Below are 21,798 nucleotides of genomic sequence, written 5' to 3'. Positions count from 1 at the left end.
CCATAACATAAACATAGCCATAAGTCACTTATTATTCATCCGAAAGACATAATTGGGGTGTCTATGCTATGGTTTTCGGGGTCATAGAATCAAGAGTATTAAAGGTACCACTATGTCCCATTTGCAGGCCAAAAAATGAAAAGGTTAAATTCCAACGGCATTTGAAAGACAATACTAATTTAGAACTTCCCTTTAAAAAAAGGGAGCTTGAAAATGTCTTTAAGTGGGAAAATAAAGACTATTAGTTGTCGAATCGACTTAGGAGCTATAGATCCAGTAAGTAATAGTCTGATTTTTCAGACCATTGTACCGAATGGTCCTAAGTTTTATGCTGCGCAAAGATTCAATTAGTTTAATTTTGGCCATTACAAGAAGTGGGTTATTGATGTAGACAAATGCTTGTGTACCCTTTACAGCTCACTTAATATGTATGTTATTACCTAAGATGAAAAAAGCCAGTCAGTCACTCAATAGTGTCTGACAGTGAAGTCAAGCAAGTAAACCGGTTTCCTTGTATAATTTGAATATTAGGACACTGCTCAAGTTTAAATTTCATAGATAGGACATACATAACATTCATAATTCCTGCAAAGTTCTACAGAATTTGATGTAGGCTGCAAAAGGGACATAGTATCTTTAACATATACTTTTTCATATTCAGTTATGAATAATTGTTGATATCTCTGAACTTCAAACATGTTTTACATTTTATTTTATTCCTTACAGTTTGATGATTATCTCCAGAGCTTAACACTGCAGAATATTGAAAAGAGACGAAGCAAACACTACAGTGGTGCCAAGACCCCTTTCTCACTCATTTTGCTTGACCGATCGACTGGCCTGCTCCAGAGGTACGGTTCATTTGGTTTCACACCCATCACAATTTTTACCGTGATGAGACACATGATGCTATGGCAACAGGAACATTTTCAGCTGCTATGACAACACAGGTCATTTTCGCCTAGAATCCAACTGAATGTACTGCTGTTTGTCTCACACAATTACTACTTTTTTTCCTTTTCATATTCTCTTCTATCTTTCACTTTATTATTCTTTATCTTTAATATTCTATATATAAGATTTATTGAAATCAAATCACATAAAAAACCAAGAACACACAGTTCGAAGACTGACACCTGTCTTGGGAACGATATCAAATTTAAATCAAGTATACGTAATTAAATAGCATAAATGAATACATAAATATGTTACACAAGTTAAAATATGAAATAATAATAATAATAATAAGATATTTTTATACCGCAATTGCATATTGCCTCTAAGCTGTTTAAAACAACAATAACAACAATAGGTATACCTCATTACATTTACATCAATAGAGGACTCTTGAGCTGTGCAATAAATATCATCTTCTCTTTCCATCTTTCCTTATATCATCTTGTCTTCTATCTTTCCTGTTGCGATTCTTTGTCATTTTCTCTTTCTATCTTTCCTCATGTTATTCTTTGTTTTAATGCCTCTGCCAACCAAAGGCATTATGTTTTCGGGTTGTTCGTCCGTACATCCGTCAAGCTTTCTTAATGCGACATCTCAAGAACCACTTGAGATATGAACTTCAAAATTGATGACAATCCGATTTGATTTTGGCAGAGCTGCCAACCATTACGTTTTTCCCGAAATTATTCTGTTTTTTTCTCAAAATGAATTTTTGGTGCACAAACGGCACATCAACCAAATGCCCTAAAATGTTGATCACTACTTCAATAGAAAACTTTAATAAAGATTATGAAGAGTACAAATTTAAAAAATAAAGTAAAAGATAGAAGAAAAAAAAAGTGAAAGGCGTAAATATTCTCAAAAAGAATGAAATGCTGATAAACCAATAACACAACAAAAAATTGTGTCGCGCGTAGTTGTAAGTTTAGTTTTAATGAATTCCTTTTTTTTTTTTGAAATTCCTTTTTTTTTGCCATCATGGCTCCTTTTTTTGGGTTGCACAAGGTTGGCAGGTCCGTTCTGGAGTAACAAGATTTTGGAGTAACTACGTCAAAGGTCACAGAAGTCAATTTTTTAAAAATCTAGATAAAGCCTTGTTATCACGATATCTCAAGAACCACTAGAGATACAAGGCTCAAACTTGGTGATAGCATGTATCGACATAGGAAGATAGCCGGATTAGATTTTGGTTTAAAAGGTCAAAGAGGTCAATCTCTGAACTTACAGATTTTAGCCTTGCTATTGCGATATCAAAAGAACTACAAGAGATGGGCTTTTTGTGTTCATTATATGTCACAAATAATTCCATCCATTTCGTATACTGAATTTAGAGTAGAGGCATATAGGAGGCGCAGTCGCATTTGTCTTGTTCCTTCTCTCATTTCATCTTTTTTTTCCTTCTTTCACCTCATTTATTCTCTCCCTTTGATAATATTTATCGTTTTCTCTTTCCTTTAATATGTGTTTCTTTGTTTTTTCCTCTCATTTTTTAATCATTCTATCTTCCCTTATGATACTTTTTGTTTTTTATCCTATCTTTTTTTCCATCCTATCCTCTTTTTTTCTACCTTTTTTATGCTAATCTTTGTCTTTCCTTATGTCATCAGTGTTTTTTTTCCATCTTTCATCTCCTTGTCCATCTCAATCTTTGCAATTGATTCTCTTTGTGCTCAGTCTATTGCCTTCTCTACTTGTCTTTTCTTACGTTCTTCTGAATCTTTACCATTCTATCATCTTATGTTTTTATCTTTCCTTATGTTAATTATTCTTTGTTTTTATTCTTTCACTGTAATCTCTTTCTGTCTTTCTTTACTTTCCAAAACGAGCTAAATTTTGGTTGAAGTACGCTTCCTGGCACCGTTTGCTTTCACACTGCTAGTTAGAGTACTCTAAGTTAGACTGGTCCAGGAAGTGAGTGAGAAAGGGCATCCAAGTTCAGCGGAATGAAAGATTTCAATCTGTCCTTAGACATGATGAAACATCAGTGCGAGAATTAACATCTGATATTTTGAGTAAAAGACTTTTTAAAAGAAAATTTTTTCTTCTCAGTTCATGTACCCAAAAGGGGAGGGGGGAGGCCGTCAAAGTATGTATCTGGCCAATCGAAATAATCTTTCACCTATCTGGGATCTAGCTTGTTCAGGCAAGCTTGCGCCACATATTACAGCTCAGAGTCAAATGCATACCTGCCTTTGTTAGAAAGTGGTAGATAAGTTAAAGATAAACATTCATTAGGAAGATTAAATGAGAACTTACCTGTTTGAAATTTAATCTGGATTTTATAAGTTAGTCGTAAAGAGACTACATGTCCGATTGGGGTGTAAAATGAGATCCCGCTGATCACGTGTGTGTCAATCTTACAAGCAGTACGAGGCTACAGGATAAGCATAGGAAGATAAATGTTGAGAACTTGTCTGATTAAAGCTACGTAAGTCGCAGGGTGGGAGGGGAGGATTACATGTTCGTGCTATCACCCATCGGCACGCCTCGGGGCGATAGCACGATCATGTTACCTCCCCTTGAGCGTATAAAAACAACTATGTCTCTCATAGCAGTCATTATTACTATTCTATGTTAAAGAAAATAAAAGAGAGGTTTTTATTCTATTGGTAAGGAACATACATTCTTGTGAGCTTCTTTTTGCAATGACAGAGTCATTTGCAGAGTCATTGCCCCATTTTCGTTTGCGTTCTAAACTTTTCTTCTTCACCAAAATCCCATTCGTTTTGCACATAGTGCTTGTGAACCCTACGTACACGTAGCTTCCTCTATCCAGATTCCTATCAAACTTTGTAGGCATAGTCTTTATCATCCCATCAAGGTCACCCAACTCTTCGTTTTCCAAAATCACTCATGCGAGACTGTAGAGGTGCCATTTTTCCATTTTGGGCTCTTTTTTTAGGCCTTTCTTTTACCCCATCCATCTCCACTATCTTAGGTGCTATAGACTTCTTTCGAATTGCTATCAACCTGTATCAAGATTGGTGATGGCAATTACGTACGTCATTGTATGCACATCGTTCTAACATGATTACAGTTCTAGTTTTTTCCTCTTCTACTTTAATATTTCTAATTGAGTACTGTCAATTGTATTGTATTTAAAGTAGATACAACTCTAAATAATCATGAAAATAAGTTTCTGGTTTGAGTAAAATGCCAAGCATTCTACAGGAAATCATAAGTTTTGAACAAACTGAAATGATCTTGTGCATTGCTTAGTCACATCTCTTCATTCTTTCTCCATGCAACAGAAATGGTACCAGATCTAATATGACCTGGCATATATTTTGATTTCCGTATTTATTTTTCATTGTTCCAAATTTACCTCAATACAAATTTGCTGTAACAGTGATTTTTATAATGTGGTTCCATTGAATTTAGTCATCTGGGGTTTTATATTAAAATAATGTGAGATGACTTTTTATTGAAATCGCGACTTTATTATAAATTTGATTAAATTCCTTTTTTAAAGATATGAATAAAACTATTTCTTAGAAAAGAATGAGTATTTAAATGTACTTTATTTTGTTTCAGAATATATTACCCAAGATAACACAGTACCCACAATGTGATTCTCTTTATCTTTTCTTGTTTGTAATCGATCAATGTCAAAACTTTGCATTATACACTTGTAACAGGATAAACTTCCTAACCTTTAGATAGAAATAGTTTTACAGTATATTTAAAAAAAATGACCAACTGACCACAGAGAAAGCATTTTCTACTACTTTTCATATAAGATACACTCGTAACCATTGTTATACTACTTTTACAACAGTAAGAACACATATATACTTGTTTGTGCTGAGTGAGTTAACAAATAAGTGTTAATGCATTTTTCATTTGAAAATTTATTCTGATTCCACAATTTTATATGTTGCCCAAGGAAAGTTGAGATCCAGCAATGCTTGACTGGAAGGTTATTTGATGTTATGTTTTCTCTGTGTCATTCGACTTTTTGTTGATATTTGCACATGTGGTAGTGAATCATGGCAATATCTATGTTTGTCAAGTTAAGAACTATTGTTCATATTAAATGTAAATGTAAATACCTGTAGAATAAAAGTAATAATTTAAAATAATGCCACTTCCTGAATTGTTCTTTAAAGACTGGATTGAAGATGTAAAGTTAAGAATATTATTCAGATATCTTTTGTTGGGGCTATGTACGATGACAAGATTACAAGTGTTTTGGGAAATTGTGCAAACAAGATAAATGTGACTGCATCTCCTATAAGCCTCCGCCTTATAAAATTCAGTATAAAAAATGCATGAAATTATTCATTACACATCACAGTGAAAATAAAAAGCCTATAATCAAATGTCAATGGATGACTATGGTCTGGGGGGGGGGGGGGGCATGTGCCCCGCAAAATGTCCAAGATCAGTTGAACTTTTTTAGACCCCCTTTTTTTTTACCTCGATCGATTACATGTATGTGCTCCCCCCCCCCCCAAACATAAAACTCTGGCTACATGCCTGTAGGTAGATAGAAAGCCGTCGATTAGGGCTGGGTTACGGGGTAGGGTGTGTGTGTACCATGCAAACCCTTCTCTGGGGAAGTAATGTCGGCTTACTCCATCATTGTTTGTTTTGCTGCAACCAGCGACAACACAGCTTGACAGCATTTTCACGAAGAAATACAAAAATGCATCGTGAAAAACAAAAAAAATCACTGGAGATCCCAGCCATAGAATTGAAAGAACGAAACGAAGGTGCAAGCGTAAAGCTCGAATGCAAAAAAATAATGATAAAAATAAACAATGTGTAGTCTTTGCCCACTGTTTTGATATTTTGTGTTCTAAAGGAAACTGACGCCAGGCTGACAAGAACACACATGCAAAATAATGAAAGGAGGGTGATTTAGGCCTTAAAATGTCAAAAAAATGTCAAAGTATGAAATTAATTGGAAAAAAAAGAGACATTAATTTATCCAAAAAATAATATACACTTGATAATAAATCCCAGAGCGTTTCTGGCCATTTCTTCATTCCTTCATTCCTAATATGAATTACAATGAGATTGCAAGATTCTTAGTTGTAGAACAAATTAATACAAGGAAAATGCGTCATCAAGCCATGTGACCTTATTTTTCCTTTTTCGAGGGGTGGAGCTTAGCAAGTTGTGAGATCTGTGAAAAATGGATGGTTAACATTTTTTGCTCATTAAAGAGATTTTTTGAAAAATTGGAATATTGGAATATTAATAAGTAGAGGTGTATTCATGTTTTTAAAGGCCAAGTTAGTTGGGTTGGAGGAGCCGTTTGAATCTAATGAATCTGTCTTCCTATGTTCATCTACATATTCTACCATAGAGCCACCATTCATATACCATAGAGTCATCATTCATCTACCATAGAGCCACCATTCATCTACCATAGAACCACCATTCATCTACCATAGAGCCACCATTCATCTACCATAGAGCCATCATTCATCTACCATAGAGCCACCATTCATCTACCATAGAGCCACCATTCATCTACCATAGAGCCACCATTCATCTACCATAGAGCCACCATTCATCTACCATAGAGCCACCATTCATCTACCATAGAGTCACCATTCATCTACCATAGAGCCACCATTCATCTACCATAGAGCCTCCATTCATCTACCATAGAGCCACCATTCATCTACCATAGAGCCACTATTCATCTACCATTCACTACCATTCAAAATATGCAACAAAATGTTACGCTTAATTGTAGCATTTTGAAATGGTATATTCAGAATGGTAGTTTGGATCTTGATCTATGGTTAGCAGAATGGTGGCTGTAGTGCGTTCTATAGTACACAGAATGGTGACTATAATATATTGAATTTTTGAGAAATCTAAACTTAAATGTTAACTTACAATACACACATTACGCTTATTAAAAAAATGAATTGAATGAAAGTGGCAGGATGTATTTGGTTTATATCAAAAGTTGTATTCATGTATATGCTAAAAACTAAAATAAAAGGCAAGTAAAAAATATATCACATAAACATGTACACTACAAACTAAAATGAAAGGCAAGTTCGTAATTGCAACACATATTACTTGGACTTATTCTACTAAGATGTAATAAATACCCACATATCACCCTAGTTCCTCTAAATAATCGGCATGTTAAAAAGAAACAACTAAAATGTCATATACAGTGTGTACGTAAACATGACTAAAATGAAAGGCAAGTTAAAAATATATAAACATGTACAATAAAAACTAAGGCACTGAGTTGCAGCACAGGATTGTTCTAAAACATTTATAAACATGTACAATAAAAACTCAAATGAAAGGCAAGTTCATAATTGCAACACATATTACTTGGACTTATTCTACTAAGGTGTAATAAATACCCACATATATATCACCCTAGTTCCTCTAAATAACTAAAATGTCATATATAGTGTGTATGTAAACATGACTAAAATGAAAGGCAAGTTAAAAATATATAAACATGTACAATAAAAACTAAGGCACTGAGTTGCAGCACAGAAATGTTCTAAAACATTGTATAAACATGTACAATGAAGTTCAAGTCAAAGAGGTTGTATGTGAGTTCGAAGAGGAGCAGAAAAGACAAGCCTTGCTGCTCAGTTTTGGAGTCTCTGAAGGCGATCAAGGTCCCTCTGGCTGAGAACACTGAAGACCCAACCCTTTCTATACTCAAACTGTTTACATGATTTTGATAGACCCTCTGTGTCAAACGATCTCCCCTGTATCGATCGGTATCACTACCCCCACCCCATGATTCGATGTGTAACCTCGTCTATGCCATGTTCCATCGTAGGGCACTGCCACGTCCACATAATCATTTTCCCTGATGGTCAGATCCTTGTCCATGGCCCTTTGACGTAGGCATGCTGCCACCTTCTTCTTCTGATCCTTACTGGTCTGCAAAAAAAAAAGAGTTTGTAATAAATAAGAAGTAAATTTCAAGTTCCCTCAGGCCCCTTACTTATTAGACCCTATTACAAATATTTAGATTTGATTAATTTTCATCCCTTGATTTGACAAGAAGGGATATTGATGTACATGTATTATACTGTCTATCGACCATAACTAAGAAATAAAAAAAATGTTTGGATTAAATGTACGTACAGCTAAGATAATGTAATGAAGAAAACACAAGGCTGGTGACTAACCTCTTGGGACAAGGAAGATAAAGTGGCTATGTGCCTGTTGTAGCTAGGGGCTTCGACTAGTGGGGCTGTTCCGAGGATGGTCAGCAAGTCGCACAAGCTATCCCGTGCCAAACCAACCTCCGTTGTTGCCAGAGTAGCTCTGCGGTTTATTTCTGCAGACTTTCCACGTCCTTCGTTTTCATTTTCTGATGAAGATAATGTCCTCTCCTTCTTGCAAATGAAGCAACCAAGGACCATGGCGCGGTTCAACCCATTCCTCTTTGACAAATTCTCCAGAGGAATGAAATGCCCTGTAAAAGATATCCAAAACACTTTATGGAACAGGGAAAATATTTTGAAAAGCACAATCCCCAAATAATAAAGTGCTAGTTATGACATACATGTAGTATATTACACAAATACACATTTTCACAGATTTCACGACAAGTCCGATGCCCCCACTTCGATTCACCATAGAGTAAAGGAGGGGTTTTTCGGCTACTTAAGACAAAATCCTATTTTTTGGACTCTTTACTTCCTATTTATTATCATTTCTTGTTCAAATCATGAAGCAAATACTTGCTTGTTAAGGGATGATAGTTATGTGGAAAAAATTAAAGATGTCATTCAACAAACGATTGAGATATTCTGTCCCATATAATAGCAATGCAAATAGATTTGAGGTAGAATGAATTTACTGTAAATGATCAGTTATTTTTTGATACGTTGTTGACCATAATTAGAGGTGAAACAATTTTATACTCGGCCAGAAAGAAAAAAAGATTGGTAAATTTAGAATATGATTTAGAGAAAGAAATTATAGCTTTGGAGAAGGCATTGATATCAAAAACGGACAAAAATAGAGCTTTAGTCATATTAAATGAAAAGAAAGTTCAGTTAGAATCACTAAGAAAAGAAAAAATGGAAGGAATAAAGATGAGGTCTAAAATTAAATGGATGGAATATGGCGAGAAACCATCAAAATATTTTTTGAATTTAGAAAAAAGAAATGCTGTGAATAAACGTATATGCAAATTGGTCACTACTGAAAACAAGGAGATAACATCGCATGATGATATTATATCAGAAGTTGTATTATTCTACTCTAAATTGTATAAAAATAATCCTGTTGTTAATGTAGACTTAAATACAATATTAAATGATCCAGATATAAGTAAATTAACCGCTTCAATGTCACAGAAGCTCGAAGGAGAACTCTCCATCGATGAAGTTCATCAAGCACTTATAAATATGAAAAATAATAAATCACCTGGTCTAGATGGATACACCGTCGAATTTTTCAAACACTTTTGGAAAGAATTACACATATTTTTAGTGAGATATTTGAACTCTGCATATTCATCCGGAATGTCCTATACACAGAAGTTAGGAGTCATCACTTTAATTCCCAAAGGAAAAAAAGATAGACATTATTTGAAAAATTGGAGACCCATATCTTTATTGAACGTGGTGTATAAATTAGGTTCCTCTTGTATAGCAAACAGATTAAAGAACGTACTTCCTTTTCTTATACATGAAAACCAGAAAGGCTTTATGCCAGGGCGCTTCATTGGAGAGAATATCCGTTTGTTATATGATTTATTATTTATTTATCAATGACATTCCTGGTTTATTGCTGCTTATAGATTTTGAAAAAGCATTTGATTCTATTTCTCATGATTTCATTAGAAAAGTATTGCACTTCTTCAAGTTTGGTCCCTCTATTGTAAAATGGGTTAATGTATTCTATGAAAATGCTCAATCCTGTGTATTAATCAATGGACACCTGTCTCCAAGATTTTCAATAGAGCGAGGTTGTCATCAAGGAGATCCCATGTCAGCTCTTATCTTTCTGTTATGCGCCGAAATACTAGGTCTCTTGTTTAGAAATTCCGATTCCATTGTTGGTTTGAGCTTACCTGGTAGACAACTTAAAATAATTCAATATGCAGATGATACTCTTCTAACATTGAACGGGTCAGTAATGGAATTAAACAGTGCATTAAACATTTTAGATAAATATAATGCAATGTCTGGTTTAAAAGTTAATATACAGAAGACACATGCGATTTGGATTGGAGGATTTAAAAACAAGAAAGATGGTGTTCTTTTGAATAGAAATCTAAATTGGGTGTTTGATGATTATTTCAGATATTTAGGTATAGACTTTTGTACGGATTTGCCCAAATTGATAATTCACAATTATAATGAAAAATTTAAAGAAATAAAAAGTCAAATGACATCGTGGTTAAGACGATACTTAACTATTCTTGGAAGAATCACTGTTGTCAAGTCATTGTTGGTATCCAAATTAAACTACCTTTTTTTGTCCCTCCCTAATCCTGGTGAAAATCTTTTGAAAGATATAAATGCTCACTTTTATAGATTTATATGGGGGGAGAAACCTGATAAAATAAGTAGAAATCAAATGTCACAAAGTTACTCAGACGGAGGGGTTAAAATGATAGATATATACACACATTGCCAATCATTAAAAATATCCTGGATTAAGAGATTAGTAATTGGCTCAATAGATAGCAATATCCTCTGTCTTTTGCAATCTTTCTTGCCTGAACGGCAAGATTTAAAATTATATATGGGAAACAATTATTTTCGGGAACTGGCAGGTAAAACAAAGAACATTTTTTGGAAAGAAATGTTCATGGCTTATAGTACGCTCTTGTCCATGCATTATGATAACATTTCTTGCCAACCCTTATGGAATAATGATTACATTAAAATAGGCAATAGCTCAATATATAATAAAAAATTGTGTCAAAAGGGAGTTCGTTTTGTTAACGATATTTTAGACACAAATGGTGATTTTTTCTCTCTGGAACACTTTCAAGAAAAGTATAATATTCAAATAAATTTTCTTTTTTATCGTGGATTATGCGATGCAATTAGACAAGGGTTTAACAATTGTACTATTTTTAACAAGGTGCCACAACCTCTTTTCCCAGATACAATGGCATTTGTTATGAAACGTATTAAAGGATGTTCACATATCTATGCAATTTTATTCAAAAGAAGAAAAGGACAATGTAAAAGTTTTCTTAAATGGAAATGCATTTTTGACCTGAATGATAAGAGTTGGGAAACATATTGTTCTATTGGATTTAATTGTACTATTGATGTGGGCTTACGATGGTTTCAGTTTAAAGTCTTGCAACGCATATTATATACGAACGATCTACTGTTTAAAATGAATTTAGTCCCAAGAAAAGAATGTACATTTTGTAATGAACAGATTGAAACAGTTATACATCTGCTATGTGACTGTACGCATGTTAAAAATATTTGGGGTAAGTTAGAACACTGGATTAATACTGGAACCGGAAATAAATTAACATTTTCATTACAAGATAAATTATTTGGTTTAAAAGGTTCAAATAATTATGCATTGAATTGTATACTGATTGTGGTGCGACAGATGGTGTATACTTGCAAAATAAAGAAACAATTGCCCGACTTTGATAATATTAGAGTTTCGATTATAAATTACTTCAAGAACGAAAAGTATATTGCAAATTCGAATTGTAGAAATAATAAATTCACAAGAAAATGGTTTCAATTCAGGAATTTGTTTACTTAAAATGATATTTTTTCTGTATTTGTTTTTCTTTCCATGAGTGTTAGAAATGAATTATTGATTTGTTATTTTGTGTTAACTCAACAGTTCATCAATACTTGTATCTTGAAAAGCCAATTTTATTTTATTTATGTTATTATGTAAATTACCTTGAATATATATTTTTGTATGTGTTTCAAATGAAAATCAATAAAATCCCTGTGGAGGGAAAAATATGAAGAAAAAAAAAAGAAATGAAGCAAATACTATTATTATTTAAACAAAGAAAGAATCCCAGAAAAAAAATCATGAATTGCCAAGACAACATTCATTTCCATTTTCACTGTTTCGGAGGTAGTTTTTGGCCTAGCGAGGCAGTTTTCGGCCGCATGTACAAAGTCAATAGGAAGCAAGCAAGCGCGCCATGCGTTTCCACACTGATCTATAGCACTAGCGGCCGGAGCAGGTATCCCAAGCCGGAGCTTCCCGTGCCGAAAACTACCTCTCCCAGATAACAATACGACGTTACGCCAACGTGGGGCCAACGTAAGCTGTTACGTTGGTCCAACGTCGCCAACATGATGTTGGGCCCACGGCTTTCTTGCCAGCGGGACAACGTTGGCCCGACAGTGACAAAATGACATTAAGCCAACATCGGGCCAACGTTATGCCAACCCCTATCCGACCATATGTGCCGATGTCCTCCCGACATTGAACCAACGTTATGCCAACCTCTTTTCCACCGTATGCCGACGTCTTTCCGACATTGGACCAACGTCGTCCCAACCCTTTTTTAACCATGTGCCGACGTACGACCAACGTTATGCCAACCCCTATCCCACCATGTGCCGACGTCGTTCCGACATTGGATAAACGTTATGCCAACCCTTATCCCTCCATGTGCCGACGTCTCCTCGATATTGGCCCAACGTTATACCAACCCCTTTTCAACCATGTGCCGACGTCTCCACGACGTAGGGCCAACGTTATTCCAACCCCTATCCCACCATGTGCCGACGTATTTCCGACATTGGACCAACGTTATGCCAACCCCTATCCCACCATGTGCCGACAGTCGTGGGCTGTTACGTTGCGCCATCGTCGCCAATATGATGTTGGGCCAACGGCTTTCTTGCCGGCGGGCCAACGTTGGCTCGACAGCGACGAAATGACATTAAGCCAACATCGGGCCAACGTCCCCCCGACGTATGACCAACGTCATGTCAACCCCTATCCCACCATATGCCGACATAGGACAAACGTAATGCCAACCCCTTTTCCACCATGTGCCGACGTCTCCCTGACGTAGGACCAACGTAATGCCAACCCCTTTTACACTATGTGCCGACGTCTCCCCGACGTTGTCCTAACATAATGCCAACCCTTTTCTCACCAAGTGCCGACCCCTCCTCCACCATGTGCCAATGCTAGACCAACGTTATGCCAACCTCTTCTCCACCATTTGCCGACGTAGAAGCAACGTTATGCCAACCCATATCCCACCATGTGCCGACGTTGTACCTCCCCTTTCCAGTTCATGCCAACATCCTTCTGACATTACCAACACCAACTCAAAAACATATTTTCACCAACATCAGTCGTCCGTTCATAAGAACATCGTCAAGATCATACTACATCGGACATGTACAATCATTCAAACACATGCATCACAACGTGACAAGGAAAAAACAAGTAGTTTGAGATTGGATTAAATAAATAAACAGAGCAAAATCCACAAAATAAAAATAGTAACAATTTCATCAAAATTAGACTGAATTTGAGAAAAGTTCATTATAGAACTCGACTTAGATCCCTCTGGAAGATATGTATAATAACAATATTGCAGCAAGAGGGACATATTATTTTAATTTCGTCATGTCTATTATCTTGTACATTTTAATCACTATCAAAACTTGATAACAACTTATTTGTCCCATTTTAATGAAAAGTTCACCATCTTGCTTCTTAGAATTTGCTCTGAATACATTCCCCTCCCTCCAAAACAAAAGAACAAGGAAAATAAAATGATTTTGTGATAAAACATACTTTATTTTATGTGTAATAAACAAACTGTTGTAAATGTGAATACAATTATTGTACATCTTTCTTTGGCATTTTCGTTTGAATTCAAAAAAGATGTAAAAATAGTTTCAAGTTCAAGGTATCTCAATGTGTCACAATATAGGCCTACTATTAGTGCGGTATGGTATGTAATCCCGTAGGATTTTTTTGCCAAAATTGATTTTTTGGCTGTTTTGGCTTCAAAAGGGTCCCAATTGGCCAAAAATGATGGGGTTCAAATTTTGAGACCCCTCCTTCACTTCCTGGGGGGTCCATTTTGGGCGCCAAAATTGCATATATAAAGCGCAATAGGGAAATTTGGTGTCTTCCACCCTAATTCATATATTTTTTCGCCAATTTCACTGTGAAGTTGTCTGAGGTATATACGGATTCATTTTTAATGATATTACGTCATAAAACTTTTTCACTTTGACCTTATGGGGGCGCAATTTGTGAAAAATTGTGAAAAAATGGGAAATATTTCCTAAAAAATGTGCCCTTCTTCTTTCTTTTGGGCTAGAATTTTGAAATAATAAGTGGAGATGGCATTAATGTGTGTTGTGTGTTATTATACAGCGGAATAATTGTGAAACCTATCACATGTCATTAACACTGTTATTTTAGGCTGTTAATATAAAAATCAACCCTATTTTAGTCCTCTATCAAATGAATAACTTACTTAAACACCAGATGGTGCCGAACACCTTCAGATGATAATATAACAAAATTCTCAAATATCAACTTCTAGGCACTGAAATTGCATCAGTCAATCAGAAAGTTGACAAATTATATATGTACTATTTTTTTTCAAATGCAAAATAATACGAAAATGTGCATTTTGTTTTGTTGATATGCCCCCCCCCCCCCCCGCCCCGGAGAAAAAAACTACAGAAACAAGTTGAGCTATTTTGTTCCGAAACACTTGTACATATGGCACAATCTTGATCTAAATCAAAGAATTATTTGGAAACATTTTCCAGTTATAAACAAAACATAAAATAAAATCGGAAAAGGGGTAACCACCTACTTCGTGGTTACCATGACAACAGGAAAATTCATCAGACTTCCAGTAAAAGTCAATCGCTGTCACTATCTGGAGCATCCTCCCTTGTCCGGTTTTCACAGTCTCCACTATAGCATTTACAGAGAGGAGTGCAGGGCAAATCGTTGTTGGAGCAGCTACACCGTCCCTTGCATCCTGATTTGCAGCCACATTTGATGAGTTCAAGTACTGCCCGTGGTGCAGGGAGCGCAAGACACTTGACTGGAAGACATCCTCGATTATCTGAATACCATCCATTCTCTTCGATAGGAGGAAGCACTGGGTAGTTAGTCTTGTATGATTTATCTCTCATCGTGATGTAATTGGCACGGAGGATGTGAGGTAGTAATGCGGCACGAGTTGGAGGTAACATCTCACCTTCTAGGTTCTTTGATCGGAACAGTTCCCATCTGAGCGATGGTAGGGTTGTTGGACCTGATGAACAGTAAACACGACATATGAAATGCTCTAGTGCCTTCACCTGTGTTGGAAGCTCTCCATTGCTAAGCTCAGTTGGAATGGAACCCTCACCTAGTTCTTTGAAGCAGATAATGACAGGATCATCATCATCAAGCTTTAAGTAGGAATTGATCCATGTCTTCTTGGATATCCCAACAAACTTTCCTCCCCAGTCAGCACCAGAAAAATTATGAAGTCCAAGGAGGCCTTGACATTTTTGTTGTCCAATGACTTGAACCCGCTCCAGCACATCTATTTCTCGTTTCTTTGTACCCTTGCCTGTAGAAAATTGTAAAGAAGTGGGCACTGCATTGTTTCCACAAGATGCTAGATGAATTAAGAGAAGGAGGACATCAGTGTCAGGGGACCAGACAGTAATTTCTTGCAAGGCACCACTAGCAGTAGAGGCAAGGACTTGATTAGGAATCAGGGTATCAGCCTCTTCATGTGTGTGCGCCTCCTCAAAATCATGTCCCTTGATGAAGGTATCATACACAACCACTAGCTTGAAAGGGCTGTCCGTGTTCTGTGAAAAGTTATCAAGCAGCCCCTGACCTAACAGGCACGTCAGCTTTTTCTTGGTTGACGATGAAGATAGAAGCTCCTTGATGGACATTGTGAGCTTCATTTCTGGGTGTATCTCGTATTCTACTGATGTAGTTGCTCTCTTTTGTCGAGTCTTGTTCTTTAATGACTCTTCCATATATCGATCAAACACAACTCGACCTTCATCATAGCTAGCCATCATCCCTTCGATGCGCCTGTTGAATGCAGTCTGCAGGTCTGACATCTTTTGCATGGCAGGTGTCTTTTTCATGCCTTGAAGTACACCCATGACGTCAATTATCAGCACTTTGACAGGAAGATCATGCAAGAGGTTAGGTTGTTGGGCCGCTCCAGAAGGAACCTGCGTTATCTCATGTTCTACGGTAACCGGAATCTCTTCCTGCATCATTTCAACCTGTGGGGAAGTTGAATGATTATCCTCCACGACGTCAGGCTGTTTTACAGCATCGGGAGGTTCTGCCTTTGCATCTTCAACTGCATGCATCAGACTTGCTTTGTCTGTTGGGATGTACAAAGAACCATCGACAGCACAGAGTGAACGGGGAACCACTGACATTTCATATTCACCTATTGTTTCCGCAAGTTTAGGAACTAAGCTTGGGCGGCTGCCTTGGATGATAAGGAATCTTCCCAGCAATTCACGTTCCTCCCGCAACTTGATGACCTTGTCTCCAACACGCACTTTCCTTTTCTCCATCCAGTTCGAAAATGATTTCAGCTTCAGTTTCTTCATTTTGTCCCACACCGAGAGGGTTGATGATGAAAGCAAACGATCAGATACAAACTCCTCAAAGCGCTTCTGGTCCTTTTCTGCAAAGTGGAGAATGTCACTTTTCGCCTCATTTGACACAAGTGCCGATGAAACCAAACTCTTCAATTGTGTCTTCTCCTTGAAAGGATTGACTCCGCAGTGCAGCTCGATTAGGTGGCGTAGTTTCAGAGCATTCTTCTTTGACCTCACTGCAATGTCTCCTGAGAGCTGATGATGCTCCTTCCTCGCCGAAGCTCCAGTAGCTTTTGGGAAGTCATTGAGGTAAAGATTTACCAGAGCAGCAAGGTGAGGTGTGGTAGTGACTAGTCGGTCCAGAGCGGCTTCATTTCTTGTGAGTCCAACCATCCCACCATTCCCCTTTAGTTTCTTGATTTCTTGCTCTAGAGCCTGATCAGTGAAGAGAAGAGAAAAGGGTATCTCTGACTTTGCCACCACAAAGTCTCCTGACTTGAGGGCATTCCATGTTTCTGGATCATCCTCTTCTAGGGCATTCATTTGAGCGAGATGGACTGGCATCAGGCGAGCATAGTTCAGGAGATCACGAGCAAAGAAGTACTTGGTGAGGTCTTCTAGTGATGACAAGTAGCCCTCCCAGTCCCCTGATCGACATGAACTAATGAGATGTAGAAGACTCTCCACCTGGTTAAGATACTGAGTCAAGAACTGGGCAAACTCGCCAAGGTCTTCAGCTTCTTCAAGCGGTTTGACATTGCTTGAGTACCAGGATTGGATTTCTTCATAGATCTTCACCATCTCTGGGTCACGTCCATGAAGTTTTTCTTTGAGAGAATTGCACTGGATGCGAATTGGACCCTTGGGAAGATCCGATAGTATGGCATCAAAACGCAACATCATGATTGCAAGGCTGGCAGTAATGTGGAATTCAAGGCCACGCTTATAAGCTTTACCACCAAAGATCCTGCGAAGAGATGCTGAGGTGTACGCACCACATTCGATAGCACACGTGTCAAGACCGCTACCATCGATGGTTTTGCCAAGAGCATGTAAGGCAGCGAAAGCAATGTGGAGAACTCCAGCTCTTAAGATCCAGTTGGCGTTTCCCACCGACTGCTGAATCTTCAACGCTCGGGAGTAAAGATCGAGATCTAGCGTTATCAATGTCTTTCTATGAGGGCCAACAACAGTCGCAGATATTCCCTGGGATAACCGAAGAACAGTATAAAGGGTCCCATAATCAGTTGGCGATGTCTTGAATAATGGGGCAACCACCGCTGTGTTTGTAGGCGTGCTAGCGGGAGAGGATTGAGACAACAATAAGGACCTAGTTGCAGCCCATGTTGGAAGAACATCATTCTTTGCGAGTTTATCTGATTTCTTCACCTGCTTTTTGATGATCACGACAGAGTCTGTTTCCTCTCTGTCCTTTGAAGACCCAGCTTCCCCCTTGTTGCTAGAAGGCTCAGTTTCCTCATCATTTGTAGACTCTGCATCACTTGGCATCTCTTCACTGCGCTGGGCTTCTTCATCGTGCAGCTGAGGTTCAGTTTGGATCATTTCTCCGTTGTCATCTGTTGTAAGGTAGTTCACAAGAGCCCAGGTATGAGTGAATTCTTGAGAAATGAGATTTTGTTTCCTCTTCTTGTAGGCCTGAAATCTCAGTGGGCTGGTTCTGATGACTGGCTCTGGAAGCACATTCATCTCAAATGCTAGAAGGTCTTGCGAAGAAAGTTTCTCGGGTATGACAAGTGGTTGATTCACTGGCTCTCCATCTGCAGCCTGTTGGTTGATTACAACCACTGTCCCGTGAAAGGTTCCTTGCCCTGTGGGTGTGTCTTCCAAGAGATCAATGTTGTCAATGGCAAACCAGATGTTCACACCCTTCTTGACAAAATCAGGAAGACAAAACCCCCCAGCATCCTTCATTCGTTGAAGAACTGACTGCTCAACTCTCTTTTCTAGATCAAGTATCTTGTGATAGTCACTTCCAATGTAGGCTTCTGAAAGGTTTTGAACAAGGTTCTTGTCACGAACTCGAGAGTGGATAGCAAGAGGCAGTCCAATTGACAAGGGTGATAGGATGTTTTGACGAAAACTGTGATCTCTCTTTGGTTGATATTTTACTTGACGATCAGTATGAGTGTTTTGGACGAGAAATTGACAAGCTACATCGACAGTTTTGTCTACTTCTTGGTCCCGCATTCCAGACACTTTAACAACATGACTACCAAAGAGGAGGTGGCTTAGGAAGAATTGGAGTAATGATGGATTCTTGAAGTCATCAAAGGTACCTGTAAATGACCAGCCGTGCATTTGCCTAATTTGGTGTCGGAGAAGGCCAGCCACTTTCCTCAAGGTACCAATTATCTCACCATCATCCATCAATGAAAGACTGAGATCAATAGCTTTGCTGACTGTACTCGATTTGACAAGCTTTTCTGGTTCGTTGCGTCGCAATGAGCTGACAAACTGGACTTCTGGAAGACGTTCACCGATAAGCTTTTTCAAATATTTGCGATAGTTTTTAGTCTCATCAATTTCTGTGTGATATCTTTTCAGGATTGACAAGTAAGCATCATTAACCTGAGCCATGTTTAGTGTAACATCATCAGTGAGGGTGTTTTCAATGGCGAGGATGAGTTGCTCGTCACATAATGTGCGAGTAAGTGACGCCTTTTCATGGTCTACGTTTGATGTCAATGTACGTTTTGCAGCACGAAGACAGTTCCTGTGATAATATTTTTCAAAAGCTGAAGCATCACCAACGTCTTCTAGGTCTGCTACGCAAATTCTTACTTGGTCATCCTGGGTCTCCTGCTTTATCTCAAGAAGTTTTTGTCCCATTGCATCAGAACAAACACGATGAAGAGGTTCCGAACCAGCCTTTGAGCAGAAGTCGCATTGTGAGAATAAACACACTTTTTCCTTTGGAACAGTCTTTGATCGTTTGGGTCTGGCAGGTCCTGTTGTACTGGGAGGTCGCCCGGGTCCTCCTCTTGAACAGCCAGGAGAATCAGGTAGGGATCTCTTTCCCTTGAGACGCTCGATCATAGACTTGTTCACAACAGGCTTCCGACACTCACTATGATAATGAACCAATTTTAGTTCCAGATCACTTAGGCCAGATAGGTGGTCTATAAGCGGCTGCAGATTACTTTCTCCTAAAGACACTCTCTCCCTGCACGACCGTAAAAGTTCATCAATCATGGCTGGATTGTTTACCAGTCGCTTACCTGGGATGGAAGCCCCTTTACAGATCACACATACCTTGTTTTCATCTGACATGGTTGCTAGAACTGTTCATCTCATCCTAAAAACACAAAGATACAAAAAGACTCCGCCGAACCAGTTTTGATTTATTTCCACCTAAATCAACCATGAATTTCTCTAAAATTCTGTCATTTCCTTTTCTCAAAGTTTCTCAAAGTTTCTCAAAGTTTCTCAAACGGGGGAAACAAATGTGTACTCTGATATGTTAATCTTATCATGGACCTATTCCGAATGGACATTCGTCGTTTTGTTAACAAATTCATTGTGATTGTCTCCGTCAATGTCGTCTCAATAACATTCCCTACATGTTTCTTCACTTTGATCTCACGAAGTCCACCGCCAATAAGCCAGGACAGAATCAAGATAGTGATATTAAACGTGTTAATAAGCACAGAAGATAATAAATCGCTTAAATCATGAGAAATCGATGTGCAGTTGTCATTAATAATCGGAAATTGTTGTACCGTGTAACTGTGTTTTATTTTTGAATAACATGTTGATATTACCCGATGGGTTATATTTGGATTGTTTTTTATTTAAAATTACGTTTTCCCCAATTTCCTCATAATATTGCAGAATTACAACGCACATGGCTTATAAAGATCATGGCCTTCTAATTGTTTTATAAGGTCATTGGTGCGTGCGTAAGTGTACGAATCAGTAATAATAAATTTTATATCACCAAAATCGTCTGCTTTTCAACTTTGCTGCTCCCCATTGGTAATTCTTTTTATTTAATACACACTCTTACAGAGCACACCATCCACACAAAACACATTAGAGGGATACTGCTCCTTTGTTAATGACCGAAAATGCTTAAACAGTCGTGTTGTTAAAACAGCTGAATGTTCTCATTAAGATGCACATAATCAGAAGGCGGTGGATGTCATTGGATCAAAGACAGAATAACGTTGAATGTCCTTCCGTAATAGGTCCATGATCTTATATATATATATATATATATCAATGCATACAATGTTTACCAATTTGTCAATTTAACCATCTAAATTGATTGATTGATCAAGAGTAATAAAGATCTCTCTTTTTTTTTCAATTTATTTTCTTCTTCTCTAACCGATAATGAAGACCCACATCACAAATTTTAAAATCTAGATTTGCAAAAGCTATATGTTTATGCTTACCTTGGAAAATCAGGCAATTTACTGCAAAATAGGGGTCTTTATTCTGTCAAACTTGCGAAGACCAATGAACAAAACAACTTTTACCACAGAAGAGCTGGAGACAATGATCACAGAGCAGCATAATTATGTAGGAATGTGTGCGCGCTGTGTGCGCGCGAGCGCACTTGCCTGTAAATGTTTGGGTGTGTGTGAGTATGTGCGTTGGGAGGAAGGGTGTGTGTGCGTGTGCGTGAACGTGTGTGTGTGTGCGTATGTGTGTGTGTGTGTGTGGGGGGGGTAGATGTGTATACATGAAGGTTGTCTGTATGTTTGTTTCTGTCTCTTTGTGTTTGAAAATGGGCTAGTAAATATGATAATGGTAATAAAATACTACACCTTAAAACAGCTGGCCGAACAATGACAAAGGTATGCAATTTGGGCTGACGGGGGTGGGGTAGAGATGGGGATGGGTTGGTTAGAGGGTTTATCCAACTAAAAGTCTTCAAATTACCTTTCTCGCTGTTGAGGGATAATCACAGTTCTAGAAAACAACTCAAGTTTTGTGAAACCAGTCATTAGATAAATGACACACCCAATTTTAGGGGGTCTCATGATAGGAAACTACCCCCCCCCCCCCCCAGAGAGGGGTTGAGGGTCGGGAAAATTTGAACCCCATCAATTTCTGATAGCTTGGACCCCAATCAATCCAAAAATGCCAAAAAATCAATTTTGGCACAAAAGTCCTACGGGAGCTGTTTCAGTGACATACCGTACCACACTATATCAATGAATGCTAGGACGATAGGAGCTGTTATAAAATGAAGTGTCGCTTACACGTAACACAACATAACATACTGAAATTCATTGTACGAATATAATAAACGATCCTCACAACTTCCCGAGTAAAA

The 21,798-nt window shown here is 37.8% G+C and overlaps 3 protein-coding genes across 3 annotated transcripts in view; 1 reads left to right on the top strand and 2 right to left on the bottom strand.

Moving 5' to 3' along the window:
* The window catches only part of LOC580526 (zinc finger matrin-type protein 2), a 33,217-nt gene extending 28,178 nt beyond the window's left edge, over positions 1-5,039 (top strand). Inside the window, exon 6 of the mRNA XM_030981046.1 lies at positions 727-5,039. Within this exon, the coding sequence (XP_030836906.1) occupies positions 727-731 (5 nt within the window). The 3' untranslated portion in view covers positions 732-5,039. The remainder of the gene's footprint in view (positions 1-726) is intronic.
* Positions 5,040-7,319: 2,280 nt separating this feature from the next.
* Positions 7,320-8,712, bottom strand: LOC105446949. Its single transcript, XM_011684409.2, has 2 exons — positions 8,091-8,712; positions 7,320-7,839 (listed from the first exon to the last, which is right to left on the bottom strand). The coding sequence occupies exons 1-2, from the start codon at positions 8,325-8,327 to the stop codon at positions 7,648-7,650; spliced, it is 429 nt and encodes a 142-aa protein (XP_011682711.2). The 5' UTR covers positions 8,328-8,712; the 3' UTR covers positions 7,320-7,647.
* A 5,873-nt stretch (positions 8,713-14,585) lies between these two features.
* LOC105440699 lies at positions 14,586-21,484 on the bottom strand. The gene is made up of 2 exons (XM_030981044.1): positions 20,912-21,484; positions 14,586-19,809 (listed from the first exon to the last, which is right to left on the bottom strand). The coding sequence occupies exon 2, from the start codon at positions 19,782-19,784 to the stop codon at positions 14,778-14,780; it is 5,007 nt and encodes a 1,668-aa protein (XP_030836904.1). The 5' UTR covers positions 19,785-19,809; positions 20,912-21,484; the 3' UTR covers positions 14,586-14,777.
* Positions 21,485-21,798: the final 314 nt, after the last annotated feature.

Source organism: Strongylocentrotus purpuratus, unplaced genomic scaffold (genome assembly GCF_000002235.5).
Source record: "Strongylocentrotus purpuratus isolate Spur 01 unplaced genomic scaffold, Spur_5.0 spur5_scaffold_11, whole genome shotgun sequence".
NCBI classification, from domain to species: domain Eukaryota; kingdom Metazoa; phylum Echinodermata; class Echinoidea; order Camarodonta; family Strongylocentrotidae; genus Strongylocentrotus; species Strongylocentrotus purpuratus.
This window is presented reverse-complemented; position numbering and strand designations above follow the sequence as displayed.